Source organism: Neolamprologus brichardi, chromosome 15 (genome assembly GCF_056152115.1).
Source record: "Neolamprologus brichardi isolate AB-2024 chromosome 15, ASM5615211v1, whole genome shotgun sequence".
Classification (NCBI taxonomy): Eukaryota; Metazoa; Chordata; class Actinopteri; order Cichliformes; family Cichlidae; genus Neolamprologus; species Neolamprologus brichardi.
In genome coordinates this window covers 20595635-20609752 of record NC_142118.1, presented here as the reverse complement: position 1 = coordinate 20609752, position 14118 = coordinate 20595635, and the positions used below count along the sequence as shown (strand labels likewise).

Here is a 14118-nt window from a genome sequence, read left to right as displayed (position 1 = left end):
GTTTACAATGAAGCTCACAGTTGAGGATGTTGGTCTTTATTACTGTCGACAATTCATCAGTCTTTGTTTGATCTCTCTGTGAGTATTTACATTAAAATCTTTTCAGAAGATAAAATGTAATATAATCATACTGAAACTCATTAAGATCACGAGAACTTTAAAGCAAAGTTAACAGTTTTTGTGTTTCAAGCTTTTTTTTTATTGTAGTCTGACAGAAGATTTAAGTCTTAATCTTCTGTTGTCAAATATGACTGTTGTTAAATGCCTTTAATGATCCATTTAAGTCACAGTCACTATAGTGACACAACAAACTTCAGCTATTCAAAGTTTCTAAAAGTGTTTCTGAATTATGTATCAATGCATTTTAAGCTAACATCAAAATAATAAACTCTCTAAATGAAATATGTGCAGTGTCTAAAGTCCAGTGTGAGTTTTATAACATGTCTTTCATGATGATTAAATAGAATCTGAATCAATATCTTGAATATTGTTTTTTATAATAATCTGGAAAAAGTGAATTTCTATTAATTTGGTTCTATTTTTGCAGAACAAATTTTAAACACTTGCAGCTTAGGTTTGAGCACTTTTTTGTGTATTATTCCTTTTATCCGCCAGAGGTCCTCAGTTTTCCAGTATTTGCACAGTCACCTGTTACAGTTTTTTCTGAATGCTTAAACCCTAACTGTGATTCTTATAGCACAATTCCTAAAACTATTAATACTTATAGCAAAACCACTCACTGAGTTTGCAAAACTAAAAGCACAAACACTGCTTTGCACTCAGTTTGCAATTTTGTAACACACACTTTGCAAAACTGTAGGCACAATCCACTGCACAGCACTCTTTTTGCAGAACTGTAAACACAACTCACTGCTTTACACTCAATTTCCAAATGATCAACACACTCCTAACAAAACTATACACGTTTAAGGCCATTATTTACACTATTTTGCCAACTGTCTGGCACACTGTCACATGTGAAAACTTTTTTAGATAATTAGTCCACTTTGCAATCAGCCTAAGCACTATAACACAGGTAAGCTCTGTGTGTGGAGTACAATTGAGGGAGCAGGAAGAGTGAGAAGTAGAGGAGGCCGAGGAAGAGGACGTGGAGGTGAAGAAGTAGGATGAAGTGGACGACAAGGACAAGGAGGAGCAAGAGGAGGAAGAGGAGGGGGGAGAGGAGGACGAGGAGGGGGGAGAGGAAGGGTAAGAAGAGTAGGAAATAGAATTGCTGATGACATCAGAGCTACAATAGTGGACCAACCATGGATAATCAACCATGAAATGACCCTGAGGGAAGCTGGCCAACGGGTCCAGCCTAACTCGAGCCGCTACACTGTAGCAAGTATCATAAGGACATTTTGAAATGAGAATCGGTTAGTACAGTAACTTTGCACTAAGATTTGTAGCACTGCCATATGCCAATGAGAAACACAACAATACCATAGATGTAAAATACTGAAATTGTTACTTTACAGAATTGCTAGACGACCAGATGCTGGGGCAGAGGAAGCATGTTCACTGCAGATCAAGAAACCCATATAATCAATATGGCGATTGCAAATAATCCTATACTTGGTAATAAACACTTGTGTTTGTTTTGATGTTTGTGAATAAACACCAGTACTTGAAGTTTGGATCCCTCTATGCTTACGAATCTAGGACAAAAGTATGAGCTCAAACTGACATAGCCTACCTTGTGCACAGAGAAAGCAAAAGCCAGATGTGTTTTTTATTCATACGATTAGTCTGTAGTTGGTGCATTGTGTGCTTATTAATATGATGGCTTGTGTTAACTGTTGGATACAAAAATACCATTTTTACAAAGGTGTGGAGAGTTACAGTTTTTTACAGACGCTAGGACACATTTCTCAATACTTAGGTCACTTTTGCAAAACTCCTCACACAGTGAGCACAACAGAAGTCTATGTGGGCTAAACTGAGGATCAGTTATCATTGTTTTGGCACAAAATGCATTCAATGACTACATCTCTCAAATTTCATGAATTATTTTCTCACTCAGACACAACAACTGCCAAAAATCTTTGTACGTACAGGACATTTTGCATGTACTTACATACTGTTTTCAAAACTGTTAAACTTATGGTCAAAACAATAACATAATGCAAAACTAAATAAGACAGCAAAATTCAACAGCAATATTTCATTGAAACATATTTTAAATGTAAAAATGCAGTTTAACCAGCCACAGCTGATTCTCATTGTAGATGAACATCTACACAGGTGTTACTCCTTCAATTTCATTACAAAAAGAGACAACTGCTGAATAGGTTTGTTTTGTGATGTAAACATGGACCCAGCCAGAAATGGAGAAGTGGCTGAAAGAGGAAGAAGAGTGGCTGGGAGGGGGCGAGCCCTAGATGACATAAGATGTGATGTGGTTGAGAACCTGTGGCCAAATGGAGAAGACCGAGTAGATTAGCATTACTATTGTATGTGTATCAGTATACAAATTCTTGTATTTTGGGATTACTTAGTGCAAAAATATAAAAATACATAAACAAATATTAACGAATTCTGCATGATGTCTGATTCATTCCAGTAACATATATTGAAATTATAAACAGAGATGTGTCCTTGTTTTACACAAGAAAACACTGTGTAATGCTACATGTTGTTAGTGTTTTTTAGGTCATTGTTTTGTGGGTGACAAAGTGTGTTTGTCGGCTGTCAACCTTTGCTAGTGTTCTGGAAGAATGAGTTTATTTGAGACCTGAATAAAGTGTTTTGGTAGTTGTAGTGCATTTTGAATGTGAAATGAACTGCTTTGCCAAGGTGAAGGTCAGTTAGGAGAATTGTGTGAAGAGTTTTGCAAAAGTGACCTAAGTATTGAGAAATGTGTCCTAGCGGCTGTAAAAAACTGTAAGCAAGAGTTATTTGCTTTTACAAGAAAACTACAATGTTTTGCTGATTGGGTGAAGAGTTTTCTTATTTGTGTGTAGAGTTTTGCAAAAACAGCCAATAGTTACAAGAAATGTGCTCAAGCCATCAGAAAAAACTGTAATCACACCACTCCCAAGACTTGCCTCAATTTTCAATTTTGTGCCTCCTCCTCGTTCAACAATTGTGATTATAGTATTGTTTCTGATGTTTAACTTTCCGTTATTATAAAGTAAAACCTCATGAGCTCTGCTGCTGTTGTAACCACACTCTCACCAAAAAACTTTCAGTTCTCAGAAACGTCTTCAGTTCAACAATGAGGAAGAGGAGCGTCTCAGACCTGCTTCCTGGGTGTTTGGTGGCCAGAGCTTTTCATCACTTCCACTTTCGAACACTGTCCAGCTCATTGCTGACATCACTGGTCAAGTCCAATCGTCTTTCTCCCGGCCTTCTTCAAACCAATCAGCTTCCACTTCATGTACTTTAAATCTCACTGCTCATCTTTCATTCTCCCTTCCAGACTCCTTCACAAAACCCACCTCGCCACGATCTCTGCATCTCCCATGTTACTCAGCGCTCCATCCAATTCTCCATCTTCATCACCACCATGTCTGGACTGTGGGGGGTCCTGCCTAAATTCTTTCATCAACGGGAATCCAATCAGCCGTGAAGGCCATCAGAGTCCAATCACCAAATAGCTTGACTGCATTCTGTTTATCAGTTAATCATCTTCAATTCATCCTAACAATCAGTATTTAAATCACTGTCAGTCTGTCACAAATGCACTGTGGGAATAGACACAAAGTGCACCTGCTGAATGTGATTTCTCATTACAATAAATTATGTTTATAGAAATCATGACTTTCAGAGACATGAAAAGCTGACATACTCAACCTATGAAACATTATCATCAGCAAAAATAACAACTGGATCCCTAAAGCTGTGATGAGGAAGTGACATCTCACTGATGACAGGAAGTACAAACAGTCTTAAAGAGTCATCAGTTCAGAGAGTGTGACAGTCGAGATCGAGAACAAGAAAGAAGTGAGACAGAGAAGCACGATGGATGAATTCAGATGGATTCAAATGTTTTCATGTCTGATGCTGATGATTCAGATTGCAGGTAAGAATACAGGAAACATTTTAATAGCAGTCAAACTAAATATTGTTCATATTATTACAGTCAACAACCTTTACAGTAAGTAAGACAGCTGATCGTGCTCTGTTTATGAACTTGTGTCTAAAATATCTTCAATCTGATTGTAAAAACTGCTGTATTCTAATTTATTTTACATTTCTCTTCAATCTTCTCAACAGTATCTGTAACTGAAGCCTCCATGTTTATGAAAGTTGGAGATGATGTCACTCTGCCTTGTCTAAATGTGATAGATGAGCAGAATAACTGTGATGGTACTGCGTGGGTATTTACTTCAACAAACAGAGAAACAGTAGAGCTGATCACACTTGGACAGATTGGTGAAGAAGCCAAAACTAAATCCGACAGACTGAGTGTTACAGTGAACTGTTCTCTGTTTATTAAAAACGTCACAGTCGAGGATGTTGGTTTTTATCATTGTCAACAATACGAAGTCGAGGAAACAACATCTACACACACTCTGGTTCATCAGTCTTTCATTGATCTCTCTGTTATTACCTGTGAGTATTTACACCAAAATATTTTCAGTTCAAATCTTTTCAGAACATAAAATGTTCAATAATCATACTGAAACTGATTAAGATAACTTGAATAATTTCCGCTCTGTTTTTCTCACTTTGTTACATCATGTTCACCAGTGACTAAACATGAGGACACTGATAAGGTGAAGTTAAGCTGCTCTGTGGTGACGTATGAACGGTGTCATCACACAGTGAAGTGGCTGTTTGAAGGTCGAGATGTGGACAAAGAGAACAAAGAAATAGTGACTTCACAGACTGACTGCGCTGCCACTGTGTCTTTTCTGAAGTATAATTATTTTTACTCATCAAGTCATAATATAATGAAATGTGAAGTGACTGACACTAACACAAGAAGAGTGCAGCTGTTTACTTTCGACCGTCAGCCATCAGGTGAGGAAACAGGTGAGATCAGGATCAGTTGTTAATATGAGTAAAATCACATCAAACATTTACTTAATATATTTCAAGTATGAAAGTAGAATATTGTTTCTCATATTTACATCAGATGAGAAACATGAAAAACTTTTGTGCTTTAATTTTTCATTTATTCAGGTGACACAAAAACAACAAAGAATCCAGCCAGAAAAACTGAAATAAGCACAAAATCAGAAACAACCCCAACAATGAAGAGTCCTTCAAAAGCAGGTGACACTATGAAGATTAAGCTGATGCATAAATATCTGTTTATTTTAAATTAATATTGAGCTTTTGAAATGATATGCAAATGAAAACTCACTTTAACTTTGTATATAAATACTTTTAAATACAAATCATATCACAGAAATGTGCACGTTTAAAATGCTGTTACATTTTTAAAAGATAAAGGAATTACACGGAACAGAAAACTGCAACCAAATAATTTTAATAATCACATTTTTTGTGTTTGACAGATTTTTTTGTTTCTTTGAGGTTCATTGTTGTCTCTGTGGGATTAGCAGCGCTTTTAATAACTGCTGCAACAGTCAATATAAGGACAAGACATAAAGGTACATTTAAGATTGAATGATTTTGAATTTTAAAACAAAAATGAAATTGACTTTCTTCTCTCATTTTAGGGAATGAAACCCAGATGGATGAAACCACAGTAAGTACAAATCTCAATAATCCAATATTAAATGAAAACCCTGAGGTTGTTTTTCTGATCTTGTTATTTGATATTGTCAATGACCCATAACTGTGGATGATGATGTAGAAGTGTCTTTGGATAATGGGATTAAATAAACATGAACCAGCTGTCCCTCTCTGAGGGAGTGTTAACAAAAACAAAACTGCCTTCACAGAGACAGTTTTCATCCAGATATAACTGGACTGTGTCTGTTTTCCAGGGACTGAGTTTAAACCCTGCAGGGACTCAGTCTGCTCCTCAAACCAGCTGGGACTCGGTGTGATCACAAACTACACCCAGAGTTTAAACTACTTGTCAAAGTGTGCTCTGTAAATACAAATGTGTGTGACTCACTGTGAGAGCAGACGAGAGATAAGAAAGTTGGACAATGCAAAAATGTGTTTTAGTGCAACTGCAATTATGTATTTACAGCTCACTTGTTTCAAAATTCCATTTTTTGAATAAATTGTTTGGATGATTGATGTTTGTTTTTTTTAAATAGCCTAGTATTTAAATTTGTTTATTGATCGGAAACTTTCACATGTGAAAAACATACAAAAAAAAGGAAATAAGGAAGAAGCCAAAGACTTTTTCACTCCACTGTAAATCAAGTAGTTGTAATCTTGACGGAAGATTTTATGAATGCTGTTTCAGGGTGAAGAGAGTGTCCGTCATTATCATGAGTTTGAAGCTGGAAATCAAATGGATTATGTTGAAAGTTGTCAGTTTGTCGGCCCCGAAGGAAAAGACAATTTGTGGAGTAAGATGGATAAAGATGGAAATGTGCTAAACAGTGAAAAGAGTGTGTTGAGAAGATGGAACGAGTAGTCTGAGGACCTGATGAATGTAAAAAATGAGAGAAAGAGGAGGATGAATGGTCAGTTAAAAGTGTCCAATGTTGGGGAAGTCCTGACGTGAAGGGAGCTTAGGAGCAGTTACAGCAAAGGCAGCATTAATCTGTTTATCAAACATTAGGTTAGAGTCAAAAAACACTCCTAGGTTCCTTGCAAAGGGTTTTTTTATTATTATTATTATGAATTCCTAAAGGGCCAAAGTCACAGCGGTCACAGGGACCAAACGCAATCACCTCTGTTTTCTGTTCATTTAGGTTAAGGAAGTTTAAAGCCATCCATGCCATCCTTAACATCCTCCAAACAATCTTACAAACCCTTCAGACGACTCACAGATTTACGTTTCAGTGGCAGGTAAATCTGTGAGTCGTCTGCATAGCAATGGAATGAGATCCCATGTTTTTAAAAAATTGAACCCATAGGGAGCATATAAATAGAAAAGAGAACTGGACCAAGATTGGACTCCTTGAGGACCCCACAAGAAAGTGAGGCTTTTGAGGACGATGTATCCCCCAATCTAACAGAAAAACTTTGGTTGGACAGGTAAGATTGAAACCACTCCAAAGCAGTCCCTTTGATTTTGACACAGTGCTCAAGCCGAGCGATAAGAATCCCATGATCTACGGTATCAAATGCAGCACTGAGGTCTAACAGTATTAAAATGGCAAAATCTCCCAAGTCAGTAAAAGTTAAAAGGTCATTAAAAACTTTTACAAGAGCAGTTTCAGTGTTGTGGTGCGTTTTAAAACCAGACTTCAATACTTCAAACGCCATTTTTATCTAGAAAGGTCTGGAGCTGAAGAAGGACAGCTTTCTTTAGGAATGTCTGGACTGACAACCAAACATACCAAGCTTCTGTGTTTGAGCCAGAGACTGCACTTGTGGGTGAACAATACAGACATTTTATATTTCTTATATCAGTAATGTAACTTGCAACAAAACGTTCTGGGAAGCTTAAACTTAGTTTCAGAATAATTAAATCTGAGACTTTGTTTTATTGAAAAAGTTAATAAAGTTTGAAATTGTATCAAAAATAAAATAAATTATTAAATAACACCAGCTACAATATTGGTAACATATGTGTGTTGTTCAACAGAACTTTTGTCCAGGCTTTTGTTTATATGCTCAGTTGAAAACCACTTTAACATAATTTTCAGCATAATTACTATTTTTTTGTGACTATTCAGTACTTGAGTATAATTTATTGAATTATTTAGTAATAAATATGAAGTAAAAAGTTTTGATCACAAATGTGATTTTTCCAAAACTAATCTTGCTTAATAGTTCTGAACTGTTACTGTAAAGTTTATAATAAAGTCATAACAACCTGATATTTAGAATCTCCATATATCATTTCCTTTATGCTTATATGTTGTCAAACAATGGCAGTAAGAAACATAGTGTTAAAATAGCTCTATATAGCATTAAATAATCTTGAGAAGAGGTCAAAGGTCAGTTATCGTTATGGGGGTCTTGCTATATGTTATGACACAAACATAGCACAGTTGTAAGTATCATAGTTTCTAGGCTCTAAGGCTTTTTGTCAGTTTAATAGTGAGTACAAGATTGATTTTCGTGCCAAAGGCTGGCACAGAACTAAGTTCGCTTATGACCACTAGAGCTGGAAACAACCTCAAGTAATCCTAAGGCTAATCAGCACGGCTAGCATTTTAAAAACATTTGTTAAATGTTGTCATTGCTAACATATACCTGTTTAACAGCATGGCGAGTAGCGAGAACGCTAAGTTATTGTTAGCTTTGAAAAGAAAAATGTCAAAATGTAATATTAGCATGAGCTACATGCTAATGTTATTCACTCAAGCAAACATCTCAGTTATGATTCAGATTGATTTGATTTGCTGCTTTCTAATATCTGTGTTTATTTATGGATATACCTATACCTTCGTGGTTAGTATACATGCTACATAAAGGCTGACAGAAGCAGTAAGTGTTAATGACCATGAATTAACTGTAAATTACGTTGTGTAAGCTCCATTTATATAGTTGCTCTGCACACGCATGTTGGCAACCGTAACCATGGCCTGCGGAGGGTATATAAATGCTGCACAATGTTCCATTCGTCCCTTTACACTTGCTATTGGACTTGTTTTGACCTGCTCCAACCTCAGCCTGTGGAAAGTTAAGTTTTCGGAAAATATTTTACTGAAAGCGGATTTTACTTGCTAGCGACAACAAGTACTTCATCTTTGGATTGTTTGTACTTGTTTTTCATACAGCAAAGCCTGAAGATGGCTCGTCGTGGACTCGACAGTCCTCTGGACTTCGCTGCAGGTACTTTTAACATTTCTTCAGTTATTTTAAGAGTCACTAAATGACTGTAATAATTTAATAAGTTCCAGTGTGAATATCAAGTTTTAATGTTATCAAAATATGCTTATTCCAAGATTTTTCCCCGTAAATTGTTTGTATGCTTTAAATTTTCCAGGAGAGGTGTAGAAATTATTAACGACTGGTGTATGAATTTGAAAAAAAAAGTGTTACTTTGATTTGAAGGCTTCAAATTTGACACTTTTTAAATGATTTGGTTAAAAATAGCTTAATGGACTACAATTTGTAAAATGCCCCAAAATCAGTCTCTGTGGTAACAGCATCTTCAGCATGTCATGACGTCAGAACACACAGGTGTAAACACACCAGATCCCGGTCCCCTCCTAACATCCTGTTCTTCTTGGATCAAAGGGTTTATTGAAATAAACTATAACTTTTCCTCTGCTACAAAACATGATAATAAAAAATAACAAAAATAAATGAATATAAAAAAGAATATGAAAACAGTAATCATAGTACAGTAGTAATAATGGTATCCTTATGTTATGCTAATACTATATCTTATTATATAGCAGTTTATGATGTGAACTTAGTTGACTTAGCTGTTTTTTGCTTGCATGAACAAGTAGAAGTGTCATTCAGTCTGACATAAATGTAGCCTAAAATGCTTTTCTCTCATCATCTGCTCAAACTAACAGATGTATTCAATTCAATTCAATTCAATTTTATTTATATAGCGCCAAATCACAACAAATGTCGCCTCAAGGCGCTTCATAGATACAGAGAAAAGCCCAACAATCATATGACCCCCTATGAGCAAGCACTTTGGCGACAGTGGGAAGGAAAAACTCCCTTTTAACAGGAAGAAACCTCCGGCAGAACCAGGCTCAGGGAGGGGCGGCCATCTGCTGCGACCGGTTGGGGTGAGAGAAGGAAGACAGGATAAAGACATGCTGTGGAAGAGAGACAGAGATTAATAACAGATACGATTCAATACAGAGAGGTCTGTTAATACATAGTGAGTGAGAAAGGTGACTGGAAAGGAAAAACTCAATGCATCATGGGAATCCCCCGGCAGCCTACATCTATTGCAGCATAACTAAGGGAGGATTCAGGGTCACCTGGTCCAGCCCTAACTATATGCTTTAGCAAAAAGGAAAGTTTTAAGCCTAATCTTAAAAGTAGAGATAGTGTCTGTCTCCCGAATCCAAACTGGAAGCTGGTTCCACAGAAGAGGGGCCTGAAAACTGAAGGCTCTCCCTCCCATTCTACTTTTAAATACTCTAGGAACAACAAGTAGGCCTGCAGAGCGAGAGCGAAGTGCTCTAATAGGGTGATATGGTACTACAAGGTCATTAAGATAAGATGGGGCCTGATTATTTAAGACCTTGTATGTGAGGAGCAGGATTTTGAATTCAATTCTGGATTTAACAGGAAGCCAATGAAGGGAAGCCAAAACAGGAGAAATATGCTCTCTCTTTCTAGTCCCTGTCAGTACTCTTGCTGCAGCATTTTGGATTAACTGAAGGCTTTTCAGTGAGTTTTTTGGACATCCTGATAATAATGAATTGCAGTAGTCCAGCCTGGAAGTAATAAATGCATGAACTAGTTTTTCAGCGTCACTCTGAGACAGGATATTTCTAATTTTAGAGATGTTGCGCAAATGGAAGAACGCAGTCTTACATATTTGTTTAATATGTGCGTTGAAGGACATATCCTGGTCAAAAATGACTCCAAGGTTCCTCACAGTGTTACTGGAGGCCAAGGTAATGCCATCCAGAGTAAGAATCTGGTTAGATACCAAATTTCTAAGCTTTTCAGCGCCGAGTACAATGACCTCAGTTTTATCTGAGTTGAGAAGCAGAAAGTTAGTGGCCATCCAAGTCTTTATGTCTTTAAGACATTCCTGCAGTTTAACTAATTGGTGTGTGTTATCTGGCTTCATGGACAGATAGAGCTGGGTGTCATCTGCATAGCAGTGAAAATGTATGCTATGTCTTCTAATGATGCTGCCTAGGGGAAGCATGTATAATGTAAACAGAATTGGTCCTAGCACCGAACCCTGTGGAACTCCATAATTAACCTCAGTGTGTGAAGAGGACTCTCCATTTACATGCACAAATTGGAGTCTATTAGATAGATATGATACAAACCACTGCAGTGCAATACCTGTAATACCTACAGCATGTTCTAATCGCTCTAATAGAATATTATGGTCAACAGTATCGAATGCTGCACTAAGGTCAAGAAGGACAAGCACAGAGATGAGTCCACTGTCAGAGGCCATAAGAAGATCATTTGTAACCTTCACTAAAGCTGTTTCTGTGCTGTGATGAGCTCTGAAACCTGACTGAAACTCTTCAAATAAACCATTCCTCTGCAGATGATCTGTTAGCTGTTTGACAACTACTCTTTCAAGGATTTTTGATATGAAAGGAAGGTTGGAGATTGGCCTATAATTAGCTAAGACTGCTGGGTCTAGAGATGGCTTTTTGAGTAAAGGTTTAACTGCAGCCACCTTGAAGGCCTGTGGTACATAGCCGATTATTAGAGATAGGTTGATCATATATAAGATCGAAGAATTAATCAATGGCAGAACTTCTTTGAGCAGTTTTGTAGGAATGGGGTCTAAAAGACACGTTGATGGTTTGGAGGAAGTAATTATTGACGTTAACTCAGAAAGATCGATTGGAAAAAAAGAGTCTAACTTAACATCAATGGAACTACAAGTAGCTGTAGATAATATTACATCTGTGGGATGATTATTGGTAATTTTTTCTCTAATGATAAAAATTTTATTTGTGAAGAAGTTCATGAAGTCATCACTAGTTAACGGTAAAGGGATGGTTGGCTCAAAAGAGCTCTGGCTTTTTGTCAGCCTGGCTACAGTGCTGAAGAGAAACCTGGGGTTGTTCTTATTTTCTTCAATCAGTGACGAATAGTAAGCTGTTCTGGCTTTGCGGAGGGCTTTCTTATAAAGCAACAAACTATTTCTCCAGGCTAAATGATGATCCTCTAAATTTGTGACACGCCATTTCCTCTCCAGATTACGAGTCGTCTGCTTGAGGGTACGTGTTTGAGAATTATACCACGGGGTCATGTACTTCTGATTAGAGACCTTAGTTTTCACTGGAGCTACAGTATCCAGAGTCGTACGTAGTGAGGAGGTGAAATTATTAACAAGATAATCGACCTCTGTTGGGGTAGCGTTCAGATAGCTGCTCTGCTCTGTGTTGGTACAGGGCATTGACGATGATAACAGTGGCTGGATTATATTCTTAAACTTAGTTACAGCGCTTTCAGAAAGACATCTACTTTGATAAAGTCCACTCTCCACTGCTGCGTAATCAATTATTGTAAATGTAAATTTTATCAAGAAATGATCAGACAGGAGAGGGTTTTCAGGAAACACTGTTAAATGTTCAGTTTCTATGCCATATGTTAAAACCAGATCTAGAGTGTGATTAAAGTGGTGGGTGGGTTCTTTTACATTTTGAGAGAAACCAATTGAGTCTAACAACAGATTAAATGCCATGTTGAGGCTGTCATTTTTAGCATCTACATGGATGTTAAAATCACCCACAATAATTATTTTATCTGAGCTCAGAACTAAATCAGATATAAAGTCTGAGAAATCAGACAGAAACTCTGTGTAAGGCCCAGGTGGACGATAGATGATAACAAGTAAGACTGGTTTCTGAGTTTCACAGCTGGGGTGGATAATGTTAAGCATCAGGCTTTCAAATGAATTAAAAGTCTGTCTTGGTCTTTCATTAATTAATAGACTGGTGTGAAAAATTGCTGCCACACCGCCCCCTCGACCTGTGCTTCGAGATTTCTGGTAGTTAGAATGACTCGGGGGTGTTGATTCATTTAAGCTAACATAATCATCCTGCTGCAACCAGGTTTCTGTAAGGCAGAGTAAATCAATTTGTTGATCATTTATTAAGTCATGTACTAACAGAGACTTGGAAGAGAGAGACCTAATATTTAATAATCCACATTTCACTGTTTTACTCTTTGGTTCAGATGTGGATACTGTATTGTTCTTTCTTTGTAAATGTTTAAGTTGTTTGTTGCTGGTTTTTAGTTTGTTTTTTGTCTTTTTGGAAGCAGACACAGTCTCTATGGAGATGGGTTTTTGGGGGGGTAGCAGGAGGAGAGAAGCTGCAGAGAGGCGTGTAAGACTGCAACTCTGCTTCCTGGTCCCAACTCTGGATAGTCATGTTTTGAGGGGTTTAATAAATTTGTCCATATTTCTAGAAATGAGAGCTGCTCCATCCAAAGTGGGATGGATGCCATCTCTCCTAACAAGACCAGGTTTCCTCCAGAAGGTTTGCCAATTATCTATGAAGCCCACATCGTTTCTGTGCTAAAGGAACAGTAGCTCTGTTCCTTTAGCACTTGATGTTTATTACATTCTTAATGTTATTTTAAACTTGTTTCCTCACAGGTCGTCTCGACTACGTGGTTGAGCGTCCCGCAGAAGAAGGCCTTCCTGAGGTCATCAGGATCCTGGATGACTCTGATGTCAGTGAAGGTGAGTTTGGTGAGTATATCCTTCTCTCATCCTCACCCTCTTCTCATGAAGCACAGGATCCTGATGACAGTGAAGAGGAAGGTGAGTACCCTCCCTACATACCTGAGGACGTCGAAGAGGTGAGTGAAGACACTGACAATTCCTCTGACTGGAACAACTCAGAAGAGTGGGCCGATTGGCCTAGTGACGACTCGGGGTATGACACCATGGATGAGAGAGATGATTCCCCTCTCATCCAGGAGCTCCCTCCAGAGCCGTTTTGGCACGATTGGCGACATCCTATTGCTCCAGGTGCTGCCCCGTTCGCCATGCCGCCTTTCGGCCAGGCCAACGCCCCACTCTTCCCAGTTGGTGATCCTTTAGCTTCTCCTCCTTCCTCTGCTCCTCCCTCAGCTGCTTCCTCTCCTGCTCCCTTAGCTGCTTCCTCTCCTGCTCCCTCAGCTCCTTCCTCTCCTGCTCCCTCAGCTGCTTCCTCTCCTGCTCCCTCAGCTGCTTCCTCTCCTGCTCCCTCAGCTCCTTCCTCTGCTGCTCCTTCTTCCGCTACTCTCTCAGCTTCTCCTTCAATCTCAGCTCTCACCTCCTCAGCAAAGAGAAGCAGAGATGACATCTGCACTGAAGAGGTAAGTGCAAAGAGGTGCAAGGTAAGTGATGACACGTTCTGTGGCCCTTCAACATCATCGGGTTCTTTTGGTGTCATACGCTTCTGGGAAAGGCCTTTTAACCTTTCACTTGATGACAGCGACTCTGACTAG

General features: G+C 38.2%; 2 protein-coding genes across 2 annotated transcripts; both read left to right on the top strand.

Moving 5' to 3' along the window:
• The first annotated feature begins 3938 nt into the window (after window positions 1-3938).
• On the top strand, window positions 3939-5969 carry LOC148098457 (uncharacterized). The gene is made up of 7 exons (XM_087852478.1): window positions 3939-4027; window positions 4222-4560; window positions 4699-4983; window positions 5134-5226; window positions 5472-5567; window positions 5637-5665; window positions 5907-5969. Exons 1-7 carry the CDS (start codon window positions 3967-3969, stop codon window positions 5967-5969), a joined length of 966 nt encoding a protein of 321 aa, XP_087708604.1. The 5' UTR covers window positions 3939-3966.
• Window positions 5970-7943: 1974 nt separating this feature from the next.
• Window positions 7944-14118, top strand: LOC148098456 (uncharacterized). Its single transcript, XM_087852042.1, has 3 exons — window positions 7944-8044; window positions 8775-8829; window positions 13280-14118. Exons 2-3 carry the CDS (start codon window positions 8787-8789, stop codon window positions 14116-14118), a joined length of 882 nt encoding a protein of 293 aa, XP_087708168.1. The 5' UTR covers window positions 7944-8044; window positions 8775-8786.